Consider the following 15,138-nt stretch of genomic DNA (forward strand, 5'->3'; position numbering starts at 1 on the left):
TTGGGGATTTTTTTTTAAAGCAAAATGGCTTTCACCAGAATCACTGTATGGTGTCCAATGACACAAGCACGATCATGTCCGGCATGTACGATGCGCGATCGGATCGCATTGATCGCTTGACCCATAGTCGATAAATGTTCAATGTCATCAGCTGAAAAAGGGGGGAGGTTGAAGGGCCAAACGGGTAATTTAAGAATGGTTTGGTAGCGGTGCGCTGGACCCGGAGAACTGGTTTAGTTGGTTTTGAATTACGAAAAAACCCAACATTTTAATGCGGCTGCAATCAGCGGAACACAGAAGCGGTTTCGACTAGCAAACTGGTCAAGCAACTACCGCTTCTTCGCGACAGGCATCAACCATCAGTTGTGGGATGAAGGTACATTTGGCATGTAGTTGTATCCTTTTGACTCAATACACATACTTACTGCAGCCGTTCCTTTGTAGTACACATTCTTCGTATCCACCATCAAAAGCTGTAGTTGATTAATTGGTAGCGATTGTCGCCTCAGTGTGCCATAATAAAGCTACGAACAGGAGAAGCTTGTGGCCATGATCGGTAACGCACACCAACAGTTCAATACTTGACGATCATGGTAGGAATTAGCATGGTAGATAAGCGGGAGCAATCGTCAGATTGTGATCATGTATTTGGGAGATTGGGAGAAGAGAGTAATGGGCAGATTTATTCCAGTATTATGAGCAAGTGGTAATGGTATTCAGAATAAATAAAGCCGTTCGTAGCACGCTGGTAACCTATCGCATAGCGTGGAAAGGTATTGACTTTATTTATACACTATATTACTGGTAATGGTGGTGATTAATCTTGCAATCTACACAGTTTTTCTATAGAAACTCCATTTGAACATGTTTTTTGTAAATTTTAGTATCATTTTAACGATCGAAAGTTTTGCCTCTATTATTGGAAGCTATTGTTAAATTATTATTTTTTATTACTTCAGTTTTGGAAACGATCCATGGATATTTTATCCATCAAATCATCTTTCGCACACATAAAATCTGTATGCAAAATATTCAACTCAATCACTTGTTGAATAATCTACGCATTACAGCCGTTCATTTTGCCAATTTCCATTGCAGATGAGTTCTTTACTTCTTTACCAAAGGTCGCACAAATCATTATTTCCATCAATTACGTCCCGCACCCCGATAGTAACGTGTGAGTTATTTGTATTCACTATATTTCGATTTGTTTTATAAACTTCAAAATTACTTATTAAAATATTCATTTGTACAATACGGTGCAGATGTAGTTTGTAGTACATGTAGTACATAGTGGGAAAGTTCCATGCGAGGTGGCGCATACAACCAGGAATGTATGCCACCATGCCGAATATCCAATTCTAAATACGATACTAATTGGGGTATTGGACCAAATGTTACAGTACGAGGCCATGCATCCATCCTAATACAGGTAACACATCTCTCTCTCTCTCTCTCTCTCTCTCTCTCTCTCTCTTGTTGGCTTTAACGACCTTTAAGGTCACGTCGGTTTACTGGACTTTTACCGCGTAGCCGGATAATCAGTCCTTGCTACAGGGGAACGGCCCGGATGGGATATGATTCCCAGTCTTGCCGTGTGGATCGGCGGTGGTTATCAAATATACCACCGGGCAAACACAAATGAGACACATATAAGAGATCACATTAAGTTACGTTGTGTATTCTAGCAACGTATTTCTAAAATTTCCATGTCTATGCCTGGGAAAAGCTCTAAGCAAAAGCTTCGAGTTTTCAAGAACAGAGTATGAACAATTTGCGATACACTAGCACTGCTCCGAGCTGTTGAAATATTTAGTGGTATAACTATAAACAATATCAACCCAGGCCGATCTTCATCAATTATAAAAACTATAAACAATACCAAGACAAAAGTTCCCCGCCAGCAGTACGTAATATGTAGATTCTGTTTGAAATACTGTGTAGATACTGTTATCAATAACGTGCTGGTAAAAACCCCGGCACATGGACGAATGAATCTGCCACTGTATCGCTTCAGTGTCTTATTGAACATAATGAGTGAAAGGTGGTGTTTCGTTGTTAATTGTGCCTTTGTGGTTATGCTGCTAGTCGGATATTTCCCGACACGTACAACACAGGCAACAGTGGGCGATCGCCAACAAGAGGTACGGAATTGTCGAAGCAGCAGGTGTACTTTAATAAGTTCTTCCAACTTTATTTCTATTTCTCCACAGCAATGTATTACGAGTAACAATAAGGCAGGTTATTGTATGCTAGCGGAACACTGCGATGAGTCGGAAAAGATTGATCTGCGGAGTACAACCTGCACTAATCCCTCTCTACACTGCTGCCCAATAGTCACTGTGCCATCGTGGAGCAGAAAGCAGCAATACACCGAATGCGACAGTAATAGAGGATATTGTGTAAAAAGTGACATGTGCAAAGTTCGTACATTCCGATTACGTTCGAACAGATGCCCTACGATCGAGGAAGTTTGCTGTCCCAAAAGTGCGTTCCAGGAAGAAGCTCCACAGCAAACTGAAATCGCTGTTACTGCTAGCATTCCTAGTACAACTATTAGTAGCACCGCTACGAGCAGTGTATCTACAACTAGCGCTGTAGCTACAACAGATGCTACTACCATTAACATTGCAACTACCACTGCTACTACTCCAGCTAGTACTGTTACTATCACTACAACTCCAAAACAGGTGGTTTCATCAACGAATATCATTGAAAAGGTCGATTCTGCCGCTATGACACGTCAACCAGAACAGACAAATGAGGATTGTATTCAGTGTCAGGCATTGATATCATCTGACAGTGCTTCAACAGTTTCCACAGAATCTGAAAGAACCACAGCGACGACAACCGATCCGATCCCTTTGGCAACAACTCAATCTTATAAACAGGAAAACATCACAGAAACTGTCCTTCCAACGAGCTTGGATAAAAATGATTTTCTCGAAAATACAATTGATACCCCTAGCGCTTCAACACCCTCTGCTACTGTCACGTCAAACACCATGTCCCCCCTACTGCCGAATTTCGACCCCGATAACTTCTCCTATAAAACATGTGGAAAACGAAACCCGAACGGTGTTGTGAAGCACACGATCTCCCAAGATTATCTCGCTGAATATGGAGAATTTCCTTGGATGGTCGCACTGTTGGAGCTACCGGAAAAGCGCTATTGCTGTAATGGTGCGCTCATCGACAAAAACGCCATCTTGACAACAGCTCACTGTGCACAACATTGTGGAGAAAAAGTAGCGATACGAGTCGGTGAATGGAACATGAGCTCAACAGCTGATATGGTGATTCCACGGAAGGATATTGAAGTAAAACAAAAGCACATGCATTCCGACTTTAAATCCGACCTGACCAACAACATTGCCGTGCTGGAACTAAAAGAATCGGTAGAATACCAACCAACGATACAGCCGGTGTGTCTGCCATCCGCGGAGTATACGTTAAATAACTATGAGAACCTGATCGCTACCGGATGGGGTGATATGGTTGCAGGGAATGCGTCGTCTAACAAAATATTAAAACGGCTTGATCTGCAACACGTGGCGAGAAGTACTTGCGACGAGAAGCTGAAAAAAATACAATCGCCGTTTAAGTTTAATCTACATCAGAGTTTCGTATGTGCCGATATCAATCATCGGGATAAGGAAAGACCATGCGAAAGGGATGCTGGATCGCCGGTTGTTGTGCAGATTCCCAACACGGATGAGGCTTACTATCTGTACGGTTTGGTGTCGTGGGGTTATAGTTGTAATCAGAAGCGGAATACGTACACCGTACTAACGGATGTGGGCCTTTTCCGAGACTGGATAGATAACACACTTCAAGTCAAAATAAATAAAGCGAAAAACCGCAAAGGAATTCCAAAAGGAACGCAAAAAGTGAGACAGTAACGGCAGTAACAAACACTAATTCAAAAGCAATAAATAGTTAGACAGAAATGGCAGTAATATACTCCACTATATGCTGTAGTATGATCTTCTGAACAAAAAAACACATTTCACAAAACGAATAAAACCGTTTTTTGGGTAATGGACATAACATACGAAATCTCGAAAGTCATTTATTCTTCATCATTGTTCATCGGTTGTTCATACGTGTAACTCCACGTGTTGAGATCTTCACTCTTTATCGTCTCATCGATCCATTTGCGATGATACGCCACATTGGTAAGGACAGTTGGTGCGTTTCGCTTATTGCAGTCATAGCCCCACGAGCTGAGACCCACCAAATAGTAACGATCCATACCGTGTGCGATCTCCGTCATGTATGGTGAACCAGAGTCTCCCCTGCAGGGTAGCATCTCCGGGGCCAGTGTTTCGACGCAGAGAAAACTAAGATCGAGATGGTATCGACGGCCCATTAGTTTGCGCAAAGTCTCTTGACACAAATCGTGCGGGAGATGGCGCAAGTGTGCCTTCTTTAGTATTGTCTGAGGCAGCTTTTTGGGTTCAACAAAGTTTGGTACATCACCCCACCCGACACCAATCACCTCTGTACCGCCAGGATAACTGCCGCTCGGAGGTAGGCAAACTACCCCAATCGTGTGATTAAGCTCGATCGTATCGCGCAATATGATGATCGCGATGTCGCTGATCTTACTCGTCATACCGTACTGTGGGTGTAGGTAGATCTTTTCTACTGCACTGTCAATATGCGGTATGGGCTCGCGAATTGTACTCATGTCCCATTCACCGAGTCTGACCACCAGCGATGATACGTCAAGCCGATGCGGATGCAAACAGGTGGCCGTAGTGAGAATAGCTGCTCGATCGATTAGGGCGCCTCCGCACAGATACTTCAAAGAATTGTCTTGAATGCGGGCAAAAATTGCTACCGCCCAAGGATATTCACCGTACTCGGACTCACTGAATTGGTTGTTTTCGATGGTGAAGATTACTCCATTTGGATTACGATGACCACAACCTTCGAGATCGTAGAGCGGTATGTTTACCGTTGGTCGATTGGATCCGGGGGTACTGCGAGGAGTTGTCGAAGATGCCGACACGTCGACAGTTTCATTCGCTCCTTCATCTACTGGATCTAGTATGGGTGCAGAAGTCGTAGTGGTGGGAGTGGATAACTCCACAGGTGGTTCCGCACAACACTCCATCAAATAATCATTACAATCATCCAATTGCCTGATGTCTATAATATGTTCTCCATACTGAATAATCGTTCCGTTCCTGCATTGAAATTCAAGCACGCAGATGCCTTGTTCACCGTATCGTGTTGTACAGAACTACAATAGCGAATCACAGTTTTAGGCTAGCTAAAGCTCGCTGGTAAACAATCTTACCTGCTGGATGTCGGAGCTTATAACAATGTTTTCCGCTACAATTCCGGAGCAAAGTATTCCAAAAGAAATTATCCACCACTCCAGGGACACCATATTGTTTTTTGTCGAGCTTCCTTTTCGTAAGGCTCAAATAACACGAATAATGATTGGTTGCTGTAGCGCTGGAAGCACAACTAGCAGTGCATGATTTTCATTATCAAGACACCATGACCTGCATGTGTGGCCTTCCCTCATCTCTGACGGTCGGCGCATCATCCGACAGGCAAAGTGACATTGGGATTCCCGGTTATCCCAATGTGTGTGCGTGTATTAATATTTAACAAGGGAAACTTTTCGAAATGTAATATTCTCTATTTAGCAAGCGTTTTCGGCATAAAACCAATATGCAAATATGATCTTGCGAAAATGTGTCTAGCTGTATTGAAGATTATTAAAATGGTAACAAAGGCATGGTGGTCGATTTCACACACAGCGAAAGTCCTTCTTTCTACGTGTTCTCGCTCGACGGCGGTATAAAGGTTGTTGATAAGTTTTGACCTAGGCCGTAATGGGAAATCCCCGCATCGTTAATATTTGCATGTACACTAGAACCTGTCAAACATACAGACATTCATGTTCAGCCAATGTTAGGTTGTAGTCGTCTAACTGATAATGTGCTATCGCCTTCAAAGGAGCGCTGTTTACGTTCGTACTGAAGGCTGGATGAGGCCGCCTGGAAAAAAAAAACCATTTCGTAAACCGATTAACATTGATTGTGTGAGTGAATTTGTGCATAGAGAACAGGAAAATGGTGAACTGAATTATTCACATACTGCACTTCAGTTCGAATCGGTTAAATTTGCTTTTTGATGGATTTTTCTCAAAGAATTAGAGTCGTGATCGGGCGATGGTTAGTGTTTCTGGTGATCCAGACAATCCTCGCATGTTGGTCAGTGGCAGGAAACACCACTGTCAACTACACAAACTGCACGATCGGTAAAACGGATCGAGGTTTCTGCGTTAAGCGCGAACTGTGCGAAAATGAGGTGATTGATACCACTGGAGGTGATATAATCGGGCCGAGATTTAACGGTGGGTGTGACAAGTTCGACGAGGTTTGTTGCCGTGCTCCGGAAAGCGAGTCTGATAGTAGTGAGGATACTATCACTCCGACAATGTCATCGGAAGAACCGAACGTACAATATGATCCGAACTGGAGTCGTCAGTGTGGTCAGCGAACCAATGTTTCAGAAAGAACCGATTCGGAAAATGAAACGAATCGGTTCGAGTTCCCATGGAATGTGGCCATATTTAGCGTGACGCAAACAGGGCCAAGGCTTACCAAAAAGTTCATAGGCGGGGGAATTTTAATTGACGAGTACTTTGTGATAACTGCGGCCCGATTCGTTCAACAGGAGAAACGAGACAACCTTAGGGTCGAACTGGGCAAGTGGGATTTGGATGTTACAAAAGAATCTCAAACACAGGTAGTAATAACATTTCATTTAGCAATGTGAACATTCTGGATACATCACTTAACAATGACTAATTTCACAAACTTATCTGCTTTAGGAATTATCCGTCGATGAGGTGTTTGTTCACCAAAACTTTGTGGCATCCAGTTTGGTCAACAACATAGCTCTGCTGTATCTAAAAACCGGAGCACAACTAGGACGATCAGCAAATCGCGTGTGCCTTGCGGAGGGTAGCCAAAAATTGTATGCTGATTCACTGTGCCACGTGGTAGGGTGGAGGCTCCTCGAGTATCCTGACATCAATCGCCAACTTAAGCTTCGGTCGTCGTTTCTCAGTGAGCCGGAATGTTCGAGTTCTATTCAGCGTGCAACCACGTCCATGAAATATAAGATGGTAAAGGAAAACATCTGCGTAACTTACCTGGACGCTGCTACACCCTGTGAGAGAGCACCGGGAACCGGATTGTTCTGTGAGTCTACCACCACCGAAGGACAATACTTTTTGGTGGGCATTGCATCGTTCTCGGTGCGCAACTGTAATCAATTCCGGGTACCTGATGTGTTTTTGAACATACCTGACTACGTAGCGTGGGTCGACGGCCATGTGGTGAACAAACAACGGGAAAAAAGTTTCTATCGACCCGAACCGACCAGTTTCGATGAAACGTAGAACAGGTGAAAGTGGAAAGTGAGTTAAATAAAATGCAAGGAAATAGTTGCACAATTTTCCCATATCATATCGAGCCTTTTCAGTATATGCATGTAAGGGTGATTTAACTTCAATTTCTGTCTTAACTAGTTAATAGGCCCGGTTACAGGGCTACGCATCATATCTACCTAATGCCGAAGTATACTCTATGGAGTTTTCTGTATTAGAAGATTTTTTTCTATATCATATATCATTGCATCTTGTTATCGCCATGGATTCATCTGGGTTGTAACCTCAAACGCGCTTGCCAAACGCAGTACTATCCATCAAGCGAAGCGTTTTCAATACTTATTAGTGTTGTGTCAAACTTTGACGATGGTACGGTACTTACAGTAAAATCCATCCTTACAGACATCGATACGGGCTATATAAAGTGACATGCATTTTAATGTTAATGCCAGCATATGCCAATTTGCTTCGAACATCAGGTGTATTTCATCTGCTATAACCAAAGGAATCGATCCAATTTGAGATCTGATTTGAGATTCGTTCGTTCTTTTTGCCGATTCGAAAGTTGATCATGGTCAATGTCAGCCCGGCCGTCGTGGTTTGGAATTACTTCTTTTCAACCAACTAAAATTTCTATCTTACTATCCTATTGCGCAACGGACTTAGCTTCGTCAGAATTGAGGACAATAATTCTACTATAATCGCCAAAATAGGGAAAACTCAAACATGGAAAATTTTGATAGAATGCTGGTTTCATGATGTGCCATTATAGGATCAATCACTGGGAAGGAATAATTTCGGAGTGCAAGACATGTATTGCATTTTCTGCAATAAAAAAATAGTAACTTGTTGAATTAAATGTTTAAGCAAATTCCACAATTCCTTGAATTGATTTCACTATTTTACAAAGTTGGCAGAGCTCAATGGTCCTCGTAATATTGTCACTATCTTCACCAGTTATTGCTTTCTTCCGGACAGGCATAATGTGGTATTGATTTCAATCTCCTTTTTTTCTTTGTGGCACTACAACCTCAAGAGGTTTTGGCCTGCCAAGACAGTCAGACCTGCGTACGAGGGTTTGGCCTGTATGGGATTTGATCGTCGGTTCTATGAAGTAGTTCCCACTCAGCAATTTAAAAATTGTCAAATCTTCGTGCAATTGCTTCAATATTCTGGTGATCAAATGCGGTTCATTTTGCTTTCTTGAAAATTTTCACCTGGCCAACACTGCAGTAACGAGATAACTCATGGAATGTAGAAGTGTTAAAAGTTCTATTTAATTTATTGTCTCATCCTATTATCCTTAAAAAACACTTCGTGTCACGATCGGGAACACAATAATGCAGGATACAGGCCGAAAGCAGACTTGTTGGTTTTTTACATCTGTTTACGAATGGAGGTAGAAGCTGTCAGTAATATTTCTCTGCCGCAGATGATCATCGATCCATTCGCGGAACATTGGCACATTCACGTACACACCGGGGATTCCATCTTCACCACATCCGATACCCCACGCTACCATACCGGCCTGATAGTATTGGTTGACCGTGCCAGGAATTGGACAGACCAATGGTGAACCTCCGTCACCCTTGCACGTGTCCCGTCCCTTCTCACCGCCGGCGCAGATAAAGCTCTTGTGTAGTTTAAACCGTCGCCCAAGACGTGTCGTACGCAACGCCGTTTGGCACTGCTCGTATGGCATGATCGGTAGCTCGATCTTCTTCAGAATCACCTGATAAGTGCCCTGTTTTCCAAACACATCCTTACCCCAGCCGGAGGCAAAGCACCGGGACAGGTCAAAGTTATGGTTTGCTGGTGGAAGACAGATCGTGTTGACCGTCTCCATTATTTCTGCGGGATGGTCCAGGAACAACAGCGCTACGTCATTGAAAAGGCCTCCCTTGTAGAATTCGGCATGGGATACGACCTCCACAACGTTACGATCCTATGGCAAAAGGGGAAACAAACCTTCTTCTTAGCAATGAACACAAAGGTTCGACAATGGTGTATCCGTTACCTGATAGTCAAACATCTCGTTCTTAGTCTGCGTATCCCACTCGCCGAGTCGTGCTTTCAGCTCTTCCGTTTTTCTATTCTGAACACAGTGCGCCGCCGTCAGGACGACCGACGGGTGAATCAAAGAACCACCACACTGGTAAACGTTGATTACCTGGTCAAGAGCTTTCTCCTCCTTAAGAATAGCTACCATCCACGGGAACTCTCCGTACTCTGATTCACCATCGTTGTCACCGGTGATGCGGAATCCGACACCGTCCGCATTGCGCAGACCACATTGCTGTGGTACGTCGACGGTTTTGTCCAAAGGATTCTGCGTTACCGCGCCTAGTTTATCTGTGTGGGTGATAAAAAAACATGTTTGTAGTAATGCTGGAAAAACGAAATGTTTCAAAAGCATGTTGGCTGTTAGTTAAGGTTAGTATGCAAAGCTACCTGGTTTAGTACCCAGAACGCCACTGTTATGATTACCACCAGCACCAGGATTCTTAACACCTCCCAAACCCGGATGAGGTTGGCCAGCTCCTCCTTCCTGTTGTTTTCCCGGTGGAATTCCCGTGCCAGGATTATTGGGACCGATCACTCCAGACTGGCTAGGTGATGTGTTGCCACCAGCTCCAGGAACACCTTGTTGGTTGGGTTTTGGTGTAGGAGTAGCTCCAGTTATTCCATAACCACCAGAACCACCAGTAGTAGGACTACCTCCACCTACTCCAGGACCACCTGTTCCTCCAGTGCCTTGTTGATTAGGATTGTGAGTAGGACCCGCTCCGCCTACTCCAGGGCTCCCACCAGAACCTTGTTGACCAGATTGCTGATTAGGAGCACCTCCAGTTGTTCCAGCTCCACCAGGTTTTTCAACACTTTGTTGGGCCTGGTTTCCAGCTTCTCCAGATGCACCTGGTCGTCCTTGGTTTGGTTTCTGCGATCCGGGAGATCCACCTGTGCCACCCGGTTGCTGGCCAGTTCCTGCCCCGGTGGGATTGACGGTACCACTGCCAACTGAAGGTTGATTAGGACCAGATGTACCCGTTCCAGGAGAGCCAGGTTTCGCGCTAGTTCCACCAACAGGTGGTCCACCACCCTGCTGTACCTGTGATATTTGCGACTGGTCTTTGACCTGATTAGCAGAATTTCCTATACCGCCACCGGAAAGCTGATTAGCACCAACCAAAACCGTTTGTTCATCGCTTGCAGAAGATGAGTCAGGTTTCGAGCATGAACCTTCACAACTTCCATAACCATGTCCTTGACCCTGCCCCGGACCATGTCCATAAGGTTTACCACCACCAGCACCACCCGTTGGCTTATTACCAGTTCCCAACTGGCCTGCACCGCCAGGGACCGGCTGTACAGGGCCAGTTCCTTGAACGGGAGGAACGGATCCTGTTCCTGAACCCGCGCCAGGTTCCACCGTTCCTGTTACTGGGCCCGCATTCGTTCCTGGACCCGTAACCGGTCCCGTTCCCGGATTTGATGTTGGAGGAGGGATCACAATTTCATCATCATCTTCGGGATAAGGGCAACACTTTAGCAGATAGTCCTCGCACTCGTTGTCGGGGTTGAAGCGAATGTCAATGATATTTGCACCATCGATGTTATATTCATTATTAGGACAAAGGTGAAGCTTCACACACTCACCACCGGCACATTTCTAAGGAAACGATGCGAGAAAAGAAAACATTAGCAAGACCACCAACTGATAAGAGTGTGCTAAAATATGTTGAATATAGGTTTTTTGGTCGGTAGCGAAAGCGCTGTGCTACTTACGATAACCTCCTCATCTTCACATCGCGCCAGAACTAGGCACACACCGAATAGTAGCCCAAGGCGCCACAGCATCTTTAACCAGCAGGAACTCAACCACTGTCACGAGAACTGAGGAATAGAGAGAAATTAAAATCACACTAATGAAAACACCTTTTATCGCAAATACTCGTGGAGAAACAAACGATCGCTACATTCATTCATGTGAAACGCTTTATAATGTGCTAATGAGGAATGTATCTTTTAAAACAATCACACTTCACATCGCACACACATAAGCACAAAAATCGCTTCAGCTTCACTTACCTTAATCAAAAGCTGCTGACGATCAACGATTCTGATGGCACCCTTTTTTTTTGATGGGAAGTAACTGATCGCAGCAAATGTTGCTACACGCACACAAACACTCGCTATAAACCGTACTACAGCGGATTGGACTGTGTGGAATGAACTGTCCAAACCGCTTCCTAGTGCGGTTCGGCTCGAACTGATTCTACGGTGCGCTCAGCCACTTCCTCGAAACCGACACAATCCGGGGGATTGGAAAGAAAACTTAACGCACGCAGCATACGGGACCTGTCGCGGTTATCCCCACCCATTCGCGAGACCAGTTCGGGTCGGACCCGAGTAGCTAATTAGCCTCCCAGACTTGTGCTAGCCGGAGGGTTTGCGGGGTTTTAGCGTGTCTTCCACTGCTTCGTTTGAATTTCGATGTGTTTGATGTGTAAAACGCGGTCAAAAACAAACATTCAGCGGCACGCTGGTGAAGTAGCTTTTCTACAATCAAATCAGTGTGATAAGAGGTCTGGATGTACCTGTGGAATAAAACAGAAAAGGTCCAAAATCTAATTTGAAGATGCATGCAAAAACAGCCATTTTATTGATATTGGGTGTGACTTTTGTCGATGTCGATTGTGTCTCATTGATCATTGGCTTAAAGGATAGTAAGCTGAAATTGTTATTTCGACATGATTTTATATCCATTTTTGCATCCCATCCAATTGATAAATTGTGTAGTTTATTCATTTTTTATTTTTCAAATTCACTCCAAGAGAATGGAGTCATTTTTATTATCCTCCTGTAACTTCGAAAATAGTTTAAATCAGTTTTAAAATATGTTGCTAAAAGGCTGACAATTTTTGTTTTGCTTACAGCAATACAAATGAATATATGCATTGTGTATTTTATGACTTCAGAGTATAATATACATTTACATATATAATCGAAAAAAGCGCATTGTTTTCCCGTATGGCCATTCTCGGTACAACTTAACTTTGACGATCCAATTATGGCAGGTTGGGAGTTTTGTATCTTGTTTTTTTTTGTCATAATATGAAGATAACTGGTAGGCCTCAAGATAACCTATTAAATCTTGATCTTGATCTTGATGATCCACAAAACTCCGCTTATCTCAATTTTTTGCAAGAGTGACAATTTCGTGGTGCAATTTCGGTTAAAAATTTACCGTTAAAAAATCAACTTCCTTTTTTGATCGTTATGTGTTCTGAGCTTTGAAGGAAAAGATTGACAAAAATTATGTTAAACCATTAAAAAATGGTTTAAGTTAGAAGACTTTATCGACCAATTTTTGAAATATTAAATTACCAAGCTGTCAAAATTAAAAAACAAAACTCGTAGAACAGGAGTCGTATATTTTGTATACTAACTGTTCAAGGTTTCCTTGTGTTCTGCTTGTATTGCAATAAAACAGTAAAATTTTCACAGTTATCTGTGTTAGTTTTATATAATAAAACAAGTTTTTACTATGATGCTATGTACGGTTTACAGCCTAAAGCCATAATAAGAATACCTACTTTTGGCGAAATAGCCATATTGGAAACTTTATTTTTCACTTATTATTTATTATTACTTATTTTGTCAAACTGTCTGCCACATGGGTTACACAATGTCTTCTTAATATCTAAGGATAAGTTAGGATGTGGAATAAGGAGGCTGAGATAGTTAAAAGGAATGAGTAAATGAGTCAAGAAAGCGAGTGTGGATGTGTGAAATGGATAAGTTGAAATCGAACAGATGATGATCTCTGTTGCATTCAACAGGCGCATGCTCTTAACCCGGGATCATTCTGGTCAAAAGGCAAACAGCGGTTTGGGATAAAGATGGGAGGCCTGACGCCAAGTCTACGAGAAACAGAATATTAGGGCATATCCATTTGGGATTCCATTTGGGAGATTTATTGGGATTCCCAACCATTCAAAGCAAACAATATTAAAATAAGAAAAAGGTTTCTAAAAACCAATAAGCATCAGATAATATTGTCCACGATTAGCTTTCTAAATAATAAAATCTCTCTGTTACTGTTACTCTGGTCTGAAATTTTAAGCAACATTTCAAAACATAAAGCAAAAAAAAAATTAATTAAATGCTCAAAATTCGCGATAAAAATTTGTTATTTTTAAAATGGATAAACACATATTGCTTTCTACTGTTTTCAATACTCGCTCCACCAATCATTCTACGGCGCCTGACAGAATTGGAATAGATGGACGGTAATCGAATGAACATCCGTAATCTGTAGATTTGTGGGGTTCTCCGAGTGGTTTCTTTGTATGTTTTCACACCGCTGACCTTCGCCGATGATCTCCGGCTGGATTATGTATTATTAAACATTTTGTTGACTGTTTATACGTTGATAATATTGCGGACACAATTGAAAGAAGCTAAACTGCCTTCTTGGGAGAGTGGAGCACGTTTCAACCACTTTAATCATTGGTATATAGACATCGTTACAAAATGATAACTGCAATAAGTGTGTGTGTGTGTGTGTCGATGGAAAAACCTCATTAACATAGCAAATGGGAACTGCAGCATGTTTAAACATATCATTGGGGAAACGATAATGATGCCTGGTTTTTCCCACCAGCACATACAACTAGTTCCGTGCTATCAAGTTGTTGTTGTAAATCTTTAAAACTTTATAGCCAATAACAGAGACGGATTTTCCTATAAGTGGACAAAGTGGTCGCGTAGGGCTCCCGAGCTCAAGAACCAATTCCCAGGACGGCCAGGAACGGATTAAGCGTTACCCAAAACTAAGGATATGCTTGGGGCCTTGTGCTTATCCCGCCCCCCTTCCTCCATCGTCAGCGTGGTTTTAGCGACCCCGAGGAGTGGCCTAATGTTTGTTTATGATAATTAGGCCGTTACTTGTGTTATTCTCTTTATGATCGTGACCGTAAAGTTCTTGAGCGATTTCTATGTGCTTCGTTTCCTTTCGCAATCGCAAACATTAGTCCTAATCAAGTTTCTCGGAAGTCGAACACTCTCTATCAAACAACTCGGAAGCTTCTCGGTATGCTAGCACCCCCGACCCCACCCTACTCCCCAACATTATCTCTTTCTCTAACTCTCTTCTTGGTTTAATAACCTTAGAGGTCATGCCGGCCATTTATGGCTTACTAGATTTATCACGCAACTGGCTAGTCAGTCCTTGCTACGGTTTGTCCGGATGGGATTCGATACCCAGTCTTGTCGTGTAAAACCGGGACCGTTTAACACAAACATCACCGGACCGTGTGTTATGATGTTCTCTATTTATATCTATATATATATCTATCTATTTATATAATATTTCAACTTATTGTAGCTTATATTACAGCAATCACATCGTCCTGGTGCAGCTGTCACATGGCCCTGAGAGTCTAAGTCAGACTTCCACACAGATAGCAATGCGATCAGTTCTCCTGAAACTCGCAAACCCGGCCCGTCTAACTAGTACACTAAGTACGTGGTTGGGTACGTTAGTGGGTTTGTACGGGAAATTTGTAATATCACATGATGACAGAAAAAAACTCCAAAAGTAGATAATCAAAACAAATCGTACAGTAGGGCAAGATATGTTAATTGAGCCAATTTAACCGAGGACATGCAGGACAGGACATGCAGATAAAACGATTCTTATTGAACCGAAAATC

At 42.8% G+C, this 15,138-nt stretch overlaps 4 protein-coding genes across 5 annotated transcripts; 2 read left to right on the top strand and 2 right to left on the bottom strand.

Moving 5' to 3' along the window:
* Positions 1–1,774: 1,774 nt before the first annotated feature.
* LOC125767965 (phenoloxidase-activating factor 2-like) lies at positions 1,775–3,971 on the top strand. Its single transcript, XM_049435028.1, has 2 exons — positions 1,775–2,144; positions 2,214–3,971. Exons 1-2 carry the CDS (start codon positions 1,992–1,994, stop codon positions 3,900–3,902), a joined length of 1,842 nt encoding a protein of 613 aa, XP_049290985.1. The 5' UTR covers positions 1,775–1,991; the 3' UTR covers positions 3,903–3,971.
* On the bottom strand, positions 3,972–5,504 carry LOC125767977 (phenoloxidase-activating factor 2-like). Its single transcript, XM_049435040.1, has 2 exons — positions 5,309–5,504; positions 3,972–5,251 (listed from the first exon to the last, which is right to left on the bottom strand). Exons 1-2 carry the CDS (start codon positions 5,399–5,401, stop codon positions 4,073–4,075), a joined length of 1,272 nt encoding a protein of 423 aa, XP_049290997.1. The 5' UTR covers positions 5,402–5,504; the 3' UTR covers positions 3,972–4,072.
* A 28-nt stretch (positions 5,505–5,532) lies between these two features.
* On the top strand, positions 5,533–7,499 carry LOC125767982 (phenoloxidase-activating factor 2-like). The gene is made up of 2 exons (XM_049435049.1): positions 5,533–6,774; positions 6,860–7,499. Exons 1-2 carry the CDS (start codon positions 6,157–6,159, stop codon positions 7,430–7,432), a joined length of 1,191 nt encoding a protein of 396 aa, XP_049291006.1. The 5' UTR covers positions 5,533–6,156; the 3' UTR covers positions 7,433–7,499.
* A 1,176-nt stretch (positions 7,500–8,675) lies between these two features.
* LOC125767961 (uncharacterized PE-PGRS family protein PE_PGRS54-like) lies at positions 8,676–11,700 on the bottom strand. Of its 2 annotated transcripts, none has more exons than XM_049435020.1 (5): positions 11,510–11,700; positions 11,207–11,314; positions 9,908–11,090; positions 9,438–9,772; positions 8,676–9,365 (listed from the first exon to the last, which is right to left on the bottom strand). In XM_049435020.1, the coding sequence occupies exons 2-5, from the start codon at positions 11,276–11,278 to the stop codon at positions 8,808–8,810; spliced, it is 2,148 nt and encodes a 715-aa protein (XP_049290977.1). In that variant the 5' UTR covers positions 11,279–11,314; positions 11,510–11,700; the 3' UTR covers positions 8,676–8,807. The 2 variants fall into 2 exon arrangements, with proteins under 2 accessions (XP_049290977.1, XP_049290976.1); XM_049435019.1 differs by having other exon boundaries at positions 9,872–11,090.
* Positions 11,701–15,138: the final 3,438 nt, after the last annotated feature.

The sequence above is a fragment of the Anopheles funestus genome, chromosome 3RL (genome assembly GCF_943734845.2).
Source record: "Anopheles funestus chromosome 3RL, idAnoFuneDA-416_04, whole genome shotgun sequence".
Lineage (NCBI taxonomy): Eukaryota > Metazoa > Arthropoda > Insecta > Diptera > Culicidae > Anopheles > Anopheles funestus.